Source organism: Manacus candei, unplaced genomic scaffold, assembly GCF_025592945.1.
Source record: "Manacus candei isolate 608988 ecotype Guabito, Panama unplaced genomic scaffold, ASM2559294v1 h1tg000018l, whole genome shotgun sequence".
NCBI classification, from domain to species: domain Eukaryota; kingdom Metazoa; phylum Chordata; class Aves; order Passeriformes; family Pipridae; genus Manacus; species Manacus candei.
The window spans coordinates 18,654,594-18,666,164 of NW_026138066.1; the positions used below are offsets into that span (position 1 = coordinate 18,654,594).

The 11,571-nt window shown below is 43.8% G+C and overlaps 2 protein-coding genes across 2 annotated transcripts in view; one reads left to right on the forward strand and one right to left on the reverse strand.

Moving 5' to 3' along the window:
- Window positions 1-11,571, reverse strand: part of ST8SIA1 (ST8 alpha-N-acetyl-neuraminide alpha-2,8-sialyltransferase 1) — a 308,933-nt gene that overhangs the window by 42,946 nt on the left and 254,416 nt on the right. The gene's annotated exons all lie outside the window — the stretch shown is intronic.
- On the forward strand, window positions 2,658-9,428 carry TUBA8 (tubulin alpha 8). The gene is made up of 5 exons (XM_051784976.1): window positions 2,658-2,770; window positions 6,048-6,270; window positions 6,924-7,072; window positions 7,624-8,304; window positions 9,101-9,428. The coding sequence occupies exons 1-5, from the start codon at window positions 2,768-2,770 to the stop codon at window positions 9,386-9,388; spliced, it is 1,344 nt and encodes a 447-aa protein (XP_051640936.1). The 5' UTR covers window positions 2,658-2,767; the 3' UTR covers window positions 9,389-9,428.

Sequence of the window (11,571 nt, forward strand, 5' to 3'; positions counted from 1 at the left end):
CCTGCTGATGTATTTCAATCTCCAGTCAGAACAGAACTGGTAGATCACAGGACTCAGTGGTTCTCTCAGCCTGAGATCTGGTGGAGTGGACAGGCACGCTGGCTTTAGCTGGGATCGAAGGAATTTTCTTTATAGTAGCTGGTATGGGGCTGTGTTTTGGATTGTGGTGAAAACTGTTGGTGCTGCAGGGATGTTTTGGTTACTGCTGAGCAGTGCTAGCACAGAGTCAAGGCCTTTTCTGCCTCTCACACCAGCCCACCAGCAAGTGGGCTGGGGGTGCACAAGAAGCTGTGAGAGGACACAGCCAGGACAGCTGACCCCAAATGACCAAAGGGTGTTAGCCCTGCTGTCCTGGAGATGGCTGAACACCTGCCTGCCCACTGGAAGTGGTGAATCAACTCCTTGGTTTGCTTTGCTTTTGTGCAGCTTCTCCTTTACTTATTAAACTTTTATTAAACTTTTATCTCAACCCACAGGTTTTCTCCTTTACTCTTCTTAGTTGCCAGCTGGGATTAAACTGTCACAACAGTACCTCTAAATTCTAGATTATTCAGAAATACAAATTTTTGATAGACACATTCAGAGATGTGTCTATCTGTAAATAGAGAAAAAGGGTTTAGGATTCCTATGGCCATACGCCACCTCCCACACAGGTTGAATGCCAGCATCAAGCAGGATGACTTACTTTCCAAGCATCCAGGTCCAGGCCATATCTGCCTCGTGTCTCCACAGAGCAGAGCCCAGAGGCTGACTCTGGAGTCAACAAAACTCACTGGTACCCAGGAGCACAGTCCCCCACTGTGCTTTTGGGTTACCCTTGAACTCCAGGCTGAGGGGTTTCTGCCCAAGGACTCCACACACAGGTGGACAGAGCATCGTCAGGAAAGTTCATGAAAAACAGTCTGCCTGAGTCTTCTTCAGAGTTTTTACATCTGTGTCTGGCCTTCACCCCAGACCTGCACATATTTCCAGCACTTGAGTTTATGGGCTAACTCAAGACAGAGCAGATCAAGCATTGTCTTAGTTCTGGAGTGGATTTACAAGGGCCTTTTTATCAGCTGGTGTGAGAAAGGGAAAAATAAAAACCTGGCTCATCCTCAGGCTCTTCAAGATCAATTGATTCTAGAGAGAAGAGATTTAACCGTTGTACTCCCACTGGCTAGAGGAGAGCAGAGAAAATGCCACAAAGGACTAAGTTGCAAATAATTTAGTAATTCACAGAGCTCTTTTAGTTTTGTAGCTGCTAGATCTGACATGTTGATTTCAAGTGTGCCTAAGAGGTTTGAATGGTGGACTTCTCAAAGTATTTGCCAGGAGACTTTTTCCTGAGGTGATGCTCGGCACGGAGCTCATATCTGGTGAAGCTGTGAGCATTAACATTTCAGATTCTCTGGAGCACCAGAGCTTTTCTGGAATGTTACCACTTCCACTGGAAGAAGAACACTAAAACAACAACACTAGAACAACCTATTCCTTAGTCTCAAAGCAACAATCTGATGGTTTCCTGGAGAACTGTGAGACTGAACTTAAACAAAGCAGCAGATAGAAATAATAATGGAAATTCTTTGTAAAAAAATATAGGTGGCTCTAGGAACCTCTAGCTTTTCCTAGCCAGTAGTGATTTGCAGGTTTATGTAAAGACCAGCAAAATAAAGACTATACCAAACTAAATGTGAGTTTATAAAAACCAGTATAAACTATTTCTCACTGTTAAAATGTTCGTGTTAAAGAAAATGGTTGCCAACAGCGGCAGAACAATCTATTAATATCATCACATCAAAGTAGACTAACCTACATTTTAGGAATTATCTATTTAAATTTCTGCTGATTAAACATCATAATAAACAGTACAGTTATAAAGTCAGGGGATACATATCACTCAGATTCAAGCAATTAAACATGCCTTCCTCTTCGTTACCTAGGAATTGCAAACATGAGGATTTCTCTGCTGTATTCCAATGTTGAACTAGTGCAGAAGGAGCAAAGTGGTGGAGGCAACTGCCCTAATTTGGTGTCAGAACGTTGGTGTGATGCCTCCAGCTCTGTCCTGCAATAAACACTGCAATAAGAATCAAATTTCTTTCTGTGTTTGGACAGATGAGTGAGAGTCTGTACTGAATGCTGTCCCACACTGCTGACAGCCCGGATGACTGTGCACAGGAAGACAAGCCATAAGAATCAATTGAAATGTTAATAGAGAGGCATTAATAGAGAAGCCAGAAGATCATTTAAGAGCACTGGTAGAGCACACTCCAGAATGATAATTATGTTTACTTTCCCGTTCTTTATTTTTGTTTCTCTTTTACCCTTCTCTTTTCCATTTGTTTGCTCTCTTATGCCTTCTCTGTTCGAACTTAGGAGTGATTTTCATCTACACATGTATACATTGGCAGAACAGGAGACTGGGGAAGGCACGTGCCTGGTAGGTGATATAAAATCCTCAGGTGCTTGAAAGTAGAGTGTTCTGTGTTTTGCATGGCCACGCTCTTGATTTAATAAGCGTGCCAAACCTGGCTGCACTGACTTTGAAGTCTAGGGTGTGTCTGAGCCCTGCCTGGGTGGATTTGCTCACGTGGGGCGTGGGGAGGGCAGGAGGCAGTGGTGCAGCAGGGTGACCTATTCCCACCGCGCTGTGACACTGAAGCGCCGCAGCAGGTGCCGGGTGCTGGGCCCAGGCTGTGCCTCCCACCCTGCAGCCCAGAGCCAGGCTCCTGCACAGACCTGCCACCACTGATCCCAACGGGAAGGAAACGCCGCTGGACACACCATGGTAAGGGGGATGTGGGAACAGCAGTCATATAGGGGCGGGGAGGGCTGCGGGCAGGTAACAACTGCCATTGTTATCAGTAGTTTGTGCCACAAAACCCTGGTCTCACGCACTGATTACCACCTAAGAGGACTGGAAAGGAGTGTCAGAAAATCTCAGCAAAGCAATAAGGCATGGTGAGGCAAAGTTTTCTTCAGAGAGTCCCTAATTAGCGTAATTATAAGATAAATTAGATCTGGAGTCGTAGCTGCTTAGCACTTTCTGTTGTGATGACGTTTTCTCAACACTGGTTCATTTTTATAGGAGATAATATTACTTTTTTTTAGAAATAAAAGAAAAAAGTTACTTACTTTTTAGTCTGTTTTAAATTAATTTAGCCCCAATGGCTGCACTGCCCATAGCTATATGATGTATGCATGTGTTTTTCTGGAGTCCATGAATCTTTTTATATATGTATGCATTTAAGTAAGTAAAAAAAAGGCCCTTCATTTTCAAGAGTTGGGGGTTTGTTATAAATTTGTAGAAATCTCTCAAAACCTCTTAGAATGTGAAAAATCCATTTCACCTTGTACCCCAATATGTGTCTAGCACTGAGTCTAATTTTGGTGCAGAGAACTATGTTACTTTCTGCCAGTACAGCTGCAGGTCCAAAAGGAGAGAGCTCGTTTTGCAAGCAAGGTACACATGTCCACAGGCTCCCCAGACCTAGGGTAGTGAGTAAGTTTCTGGAACAGCTAGAAGAATAACGTCTGCCTTTGTGCAGCATATACTAGAGCCAGGTACTAGTCTGTTTTTTTAAGAGTCAAAGCTGTTTAGTTTCACACAGGACCTTGTCCTTTCTACTGTTTCTTGGTAGATAAAAACACAGTTTGTTAGGCCTGTCCTGGTACATTAGTGGTGGGATGTGAAACATGAGTTTGGAGTAGGCTCCAAATTTAAATATCATGTAAAGATCAGTTTACTCTGCCTGTGACTCTGGAGAAGGCTCACTCCCTTCCGTGCTAAAAGACTGGTGTCTATTTTAATGCTGTTTACTATGCAAAATCAGTAACCTCTTTGTTACTGTCTTCTCTGCTTGGCAGAATATTTCAAAATTACTGCTGGGGTAGGAGAAAATGGAATGGCTCAAAAGCTAAGGTTGAGACACCGTTTCAAACTAGTGCAGCTGAAAACCCAATCTAAAAGGAAAATCTTCAACTGTAGTCCTCTGCTAAGCTTTACAATATTAACTTTCTAAGGCAGCATTCACTTGTTCCATCTGTGCAAAAACAGATCAATTCCTCTACTGATCTGAGGAACTGAGCAAAGCAGCTCTTTAGGTTCAAAGTATTGCTTGACTTGTAATTGTAGCTTTGCTCTAAAAGGCATACTTTTAAGAAGTCAGCTGGCCTCATTGCTGCGTTTAAAAGGAAAAGACCTTACTTTTTTCTTGCTGCCAGCCTCACAGATTCACACTGGGATTTAAAAGAAAAGCAGGTGCCTGCCCTGTGCAAAATCAGCATTAATTGAATTCTCTAAGCCCACATGTGCTTTCAGTGTCTCCCGAGTAATCCTCCAGATTGGGACACACTGACCTATGAAAACTCATTGTTACTGAAATAACTCAGGGACTTTTGCACAACTCACTTGAGAAACACAGGGTTGTGCAAGTACACTTGAGAGCACGTTACACATGCTGCTGCACATGCATTTGCAGAGTCAGGATCTTAGAAATGAGTACTGAATAGAAATAATTTATTTTATCGAATGAAATATTTAAATTGACTTTCCATGTTCGTTTGAACTTCTGGGGAAGGCTAACCAGGGCAGTGATGGCTTTTGAAATTCTAGTTGCTTCTGAAAAAATATCTTTAGCTATATATATGTCAATTTGTGAAGAAAACACTGGTCCAGAGATGTTGCTGGTCACACATCGTCCCGGGGATTTAGTTTTTGGGGAATTTCATTCCAGGTCACAGGATGATTTTGCAGGGTAAGCAGTTGCAGAATTAAAGAAATTAAAAAATTAAAGAAAAAAAAGTTATTGGTCAAGTCTGATATTAAGTCATTGGTTATCTCTAAATGCAATATTACAAAATAAAATTAAATGAGGACCACCCTCTGCCCTTGAAGCCAGGTAGCATGGACTGCTTCATAATTAGGCACCTCAATTCTCTTTCCCTCTCCAAAGCTTGGCAGTAGTTGGTGAGCTGCTCACTGGAAGCCATTCTTGACAATGAATTCTATTCTGTACCCAAGCATTGTCTAGAAAAGTATTAACTGGCCTAAGCCAAGACTGTGCCAGAGCATGCTAATTATCAGTCAGTACAGGCCAGTGTTCAGTGCTACAACCTGACTTCTTCTTACTCCCTAGGATAGACAGGGCCACTGGAATCACAAAAACAGAGCTCAGGCATCTTTAATTACAATTGCTCCAAATTAGAACCAAAGGTGAAAAACTCCACGTGCCTGAAACAAGTCTCTCCTCAAAAAACTGCCTTCACTAGACCCAGCATTGTAATTGTTGGGACTAACTCAGAACTATTTGCTTTATATGCTGTTTGTGAACTTAAGAAATCCAGCACCAGGGCCTTTGTGCTCCTGTACTTTTAAGTGTAAAAGATTTTGGAGCAATTGGCAATTTTAGCCTGGTGTTACACACTTTGTTTTCTTTTCCTGGCTGCCACAGAAACAACGCCCAAAATTAGGCAAATAAACATTCTATGCTGCAATGACACTGCCTGATAAGCAATGGACCTGCAATGTAAAATTAATAGATGCTCAGGAGCTGGAAGGAACATTTGTTTCAACCGAGAGAATCTGAAACTATTTCCTTAGGTGAATATTGCTTAAAGCAGTTCTTCCAAGTTTCCACGCTAGCCTGCTGTCAGAGGGGAGAAGGATCAAAAGGCATCCCCTGTCTTGGGTTACATAAAGTTGAAGGATACCACATGGCTGTGTCAGGCTCCAGCCAGGAGTAAAAATAAACTAAACTGGGATGTGTTCCTCAGCAGGGCCAATCCAGGAGGAAAGGTGGGGCTTGTGTAATTGAAATTAATTTTTTCATGCACTTACACAGTACAGCATATAGATCTTGATTTTTTAAAGAACTGTCCCAGTATCAAGTGTGAACGTGTAGTTTCATCATGACTGTGGGGCTGAACCACCAAGTGAACTGCTGACAACAACAGTTCACCAAATTTTTGGAACAGCAATACACTGGGAAAAAAGTAACCACTAGGAATAAGGAGACCTAATGAGCAGTGTTTTCTCTGACCCTGCCTCTGCTCTCTCCCCTTAGCGCGAGTGCATCTCAATTCACGTTGGCCAGGCTGGAGTACAGATAGGAAATGCCGGCTGGGAACTCTTCTGCCTGGAGCACGGCATTCAGCCAGACGGCACCTTCAAGGATCTGCAAGACAAACTCAAGTGTGATGACTCTTTTACCACATTTTTCAATGAAACAGCCACTGGGAAGCACGTGCCACGGGCTGTAATGGTGGACTTGGAACCAACTGTAGTAGGTCAGTATAGAAATAAACCTGCAAAATGGAGATGAGGATGCTTTTCCTAATATCTCCATTGTGTGCCTCCAGGCTCCACTGACACAAAGTAGCCCTTTGTCCCTTGGTCTACCCCTAGATAGCATGAAATTAACTGCCTTGTGACACAGAATGCCAGATTCTGTCACAGGTGGTACAGCCATAGGAACAGGAGGATCCCCAGCCGTTTAATAGCTGGTGTGTACAACTTCTCTTTGCACCAACATTTAACTTCTGGTTTTGTTTATCGTGATATTTTTGCCATTCAAATTCTGCTCTTCTCCAACTCGGATTCAAAGTGGGACCCTGACAGTTTCCCTCCAATAATAGAAAGATGTCTAAGAATTGGGGCACCTGATTTTCTTCACACTCTAGTTCTAGGGACTTGTCTGGCTGTACTTGTCACTGAGAAGTTCATGAGGAGATAACTTCTGTGGCTGGATAGAGGATACGCCATAAATCCACCAAATGCAACAATGAAAAATTGCTTAGGAGACATTTCCCTTCTCCATCAGCATCTGTTTTTTGGCATTATGACCTCCTGTGACCGAAAGTTTGCATCAATGCCAACCACACCCAGAACTTGTTGGCACTGGAGCACTTGCAGCTTCTTACAATTTCTCTTTCATCTTCAGATGAAGTGCGGGCTGGCACCTTCCGGGAACTTTTTCATCCAGAACAGCTGATCACTGGAAAGGAAGATGCAGCCAATAACTATGCCCGTGGCCACTACACCATTGGCAAAGAAAGCATTGATGTGGTGCTTGATCGTGTCCGTAAGTTGGTAAGTCCCATTTGTTTTGAAACAGCAGTTTGGATTCTGCAGGAGGAAGAAGGGCAGAACTAACACCTTGTTAACTGCAAACACCACCAACGGTTCAGAAAAGAGATTGCAAGACATACAGAGGCATCATCATTAGTCCAAGAGAGAGAAGCCCTGTAGTTCACTTTCCCAGCTGTGTGCCTCCAGGTGTTTTTATAAAGTCATTCTGAATACGTAACTCTTCATTATCAGCACAGGCCTAGAGCACCAATACTGATATGGAAGGGTGGATTAGGCAGCTGTACATTTCTAGTTTCAGTCAGACTAACTAAAACAAGTGTGAAATTCAGAGAGTGAAGGCCTGGACAGATAAAGCTCCAATTTTATGTTGTAAGCTGAGCCAGTGAGGGAAGCAAAGCATGAGTATCACCAGCCTTTCTCAAGAAAAACTGCCATGAAATCTATGCTATATATTGCCAGTGGTGGCTCTCTCCTTTAGCTCAAGATAAGCTCACACAAAGTATTTTCATTCCTTTTCAACCCTTACTCTTACTTTCTCTTTTGCTTTCTAGACTGATGCCTGTTCTGGGCTGCAAGGATTCCTGATCTTCCACAGCTTTGGTGGGGGTACTGGCTCTGGCTTTACCTCCTTACTGATGGAGCGCCTCTCTGTGGATTACGGAAAGAAGTCCAAACTGGAGTTTGCCATCTACCCAGCCCCTCAGGTCTCCACTGCAGTGGTGGAACCCTACAATTCCATCCTGACCACGCACACCACCCTGGAGCATTCGGACTGTGCCTTCATGGTGGATAACGAGGCCATCTACGACATCTGCCGCCGGAACCTGGGCATCGAGCGCCCCACCTACACCAACCTCAACCGCCTCATCAGCCAGATCGTCTCCTCCATCACCGCCTCGCTGCGCTTCGACGGGGCCCTCAACGTGGACCTCACGGAGTTCCAGACAAACCTGGTGCCCTACCCACGCATCCACTTCCCCTTAGTGACCTACGCCCCCATCATCTCCTCCGACAGGGCGCACCACGAGCAGCTCTCGGTGGCTGAAATCACCAACGCCTGCTTCGAGCCCAACAACCAGATGGTGAAGTGCGACCCGAGGCACGGGAAGTACATGGCCTGCTGCATGCTCTACAGGGGGGACGTGGTACCCAAAGAGGTCAACGTAGCAATCGCTGCCATCAAGACCAAGAGAACCATCCAGTTTGTCGACTGGTGCCCAACAGGCTTCAAGGTGAGTAGAACAGGGCTGCCAGGGCTGCTTCTCTTTAATGTCTTAAAGGGCAGTTTCAGTCTAGCAGAAAACTTGTATTAAAGTTTTCAATCTTGTGTGTTTCCCAGTGAACGTAAGAAAGATGCATTTATATAAAGTGTGCCTATTCTCCTTTGAACATTCCACTGACATAGGCTTCTACCTATTTAAATAAGTGGAAATCTGAAGTGTATATGAGTTAAAATTTAAAGAAGTATTCATTCTGGAACAGCCAATGAGTGTTCCCTTTGAAGCACCATCTAAAATTAAGGAAATACCAAAACTGATACAGTTTACAGTAAAGGAAATGCTGATATTAGGAAATCTCTTATTTCACCCAGAACTATTATACTGCCTCTCCCTGCTGGCTATGTATCAGTGTTGGTAACATACTTTCAACAATAATACAGACATTAACAGTGGAAAAATATTTGCCATACAAGCAGCTCCTTTAACAATGAAAACTTTTAACTGGCAACCAACTTTCTATATTAGTTTCTGTAGAGTATCTTGGTTAAACTCTATGTTCAGTATTCAGTAGCTGTTAAGAAAGCTACAAACTTGCCAGTGTATATTAAAGAGAAGAATAATGTAGATATTAAAATGAGCATGCATCGTATCATACTCTTTGACATTTGTAATGGCATTTGCCATCTGGTAGTGTTGATAGTGGCACCACTCTACCCCAGCATCTGTAACTTTAGTCACACTCGTTCAGCTCTTTGACTGCATTCTGCTTCTGCTTTTGTACAACTTTCTCTCATATTCCTGTTTCCAGGTTGGGATCAACTATCAGCCTCCCACAGTAGTTCCTGGTGGAGACCTAGCCCAAGTTCAGCGAGCGGTCTGCATGCTGAGCAACACCACGGCCATTGCTGAGGCTTGGGCCAGGCTCGACCACAAGTTTGACCTGATGTACGCCAAGAGAGCTTTTGTGCACTGGTATGTGGGTGAAGGCATGGAGGAGGGAGAATTTGCAGAGGCCCGAGAGGACCTGGCTGCCCTGGAAAAGGACTATGAAGAAGTGGGAACTGACTCATTCGAAGAAGAAAATGATGGGGAGTAATTTTAAAATACACTTTGTTTCTAGGAAACAAAGTACAGAATTGTCTCTGTGTCACTGTATTGCATGCGTCTACAATTAGGTCACCTTTTTTGTAAACACAAATTTAGGAGATGCCATACAGAGACATTTTTTTATTCCATAAGTGACAGGCAAATTGTTCTGCATCCCTGCTACATTCTGAAACTGATATGGTAACGTGGCTGCTTCACACCAATCTGAGATGGACACCAGTGTCTGATGCACGCTGTTACACTGCATTTACTCCTTGTATGCTTGTATAGTTACAAGAGTTATGGCTGATTTTTTGGAAGCAATCGTAGAAAAAAGGTCCTCATTCTGCACTGTTTGTGGCAAACAAATCCACAGGAGACAGATTTTGTCCAGGAAGAACTCCCTGGGGTGTCATATTCTCCCTTTTTTGTTTTAAATCAAGGTTTGTAATACAGAGTACACATTTCCTGCACCTGGGATAGGCACAGGTGATAAAACAACATTTATGTTTTTTTGGTTGGTTGGGTTTTTTTTTCTTTTCCTTTTTTCTTTTTCCTCTTTCTCTTTGTTCTTTTTCTTCCTTATATTTTCTTTTTTTCCTTTATATTTTCTTTTTGTTTGTTTGTTTCTATTTTTTCTTTTTTGTTGATGTTTTTTCTTTCTTCTTTTCTTTTTTTTTTTTTGTTACATCGTTTTCTATCAGTTGTACTTCCAAGGGAAATCCAAACACATATGAAAGCAAGCTCCATGTACATATTTTAAGATAACAAATAATCTAGCATAAATCAATCAATCAGTCTGAAGTTTTAACCTTTTTTTTCCCATCAATTTTAGTATTATTCTTAAGCTTTTTTCTTCAAACCTCAGGTATGATATGTATGTGTGTGTATCTAATTGTACACATGTACCTAGGACTTTTTAAAGCACAAACCACACTGTATGAATAACTTCCCCCTTTTTTTTTTTAAAGTTACCAAGAGCAAAATTATAGGCACTTAAATTATGAAATAGGTGCAATGGTTCCAATGCTGTGTGTTCATTCTTCATGCATTTAAGCTTTAAGCTTTTTTTTTTTTCCCTTCTTCTTATTTCAGATTTTGTTGATTTTTTTTATTTTTTTGTTGGTTTGGTTTTGTTGGTTTTTTTTTTATTTGAGTTTCGTGGTTGGAGTTCAGCCCCTTCTTACTGACTGTGGCCACCGGTGCCGACATGTTCCAGGTTCCTGTGGAGCTCGGAGAGAGAGAGGGAGGGCAGCCACGGCGGCGAGCGGGGCTGGGGGTGCGGCCGGGCGCTGATTCCCGGGGCTGGTCCCGCTCGTCCCCGCCGCTCCCCAGGGCAATCCCGCACGGTGGGCGCTGATTCCCGGGACTGGTCCCGCTCGTCCCCGCCGCTCCCCAGGGCATCCCGCACGGTGGGCGCTGATTCCCGGGGCTGGTCCCGCTCGGCCCCGCCGCTCCCCAGGGCATCCCGCACGGTGGGCGCTGATTCCTGCGGCTGGTCCCGCTCGGCCCCGCCGCTCCCCAGGACATCCCGCACGGTGGCCCCGGGCGGTGCGGCCCCGGAGGGACGAGACTAAAGTCCCCGTCAGCGGCAGATGTAAATAGGCTGATTAGCAGAACAGATAGAAACGGCAGGTAATACATCTTCCTTTCTCCCCGGAGAGGTCGCCCCCCCCCCCCCCCGTGACTGCTTTCCAGCCACGGAGAACAGCCACGCTTCAAGCGGCTTTCCAGCTTGACCTTGTGATTCTTTTCACACACACACTAATCTTAGCTCTGGCTCGCTCCGTACCACAATATTTTTGCTTTAGTATTTTCTTCTTCTTTTATCATGCAGGTGGTTGGTGTTGTCCATCCAGCCGCTCCTACAAGTAATTCATTGCATCATGATCCTCCGTGTTCGTTACAACAAATAAATAAATAAATAAATAAATAAATAAATAAATAAATAAATAAATAAATAAATAAATAAATAAATAAATAAATAAAACACTGTACTGTCACCTTGGGGGGGTTCACACCTTGCAGTGCCTCTGTCGGGGCCTCTTTGAGAGGTGGGGGAAAACCCGGACTGGATTTTGGCCGGAGTACGGAATGGGGCAAAACCCGGACTGGATTTTTCCCGGAGTACGGAATGGGGCAAAACCCGGACTGGATTTTGGCCGGAGTACGGAATGGGGCAAAACCCGGACT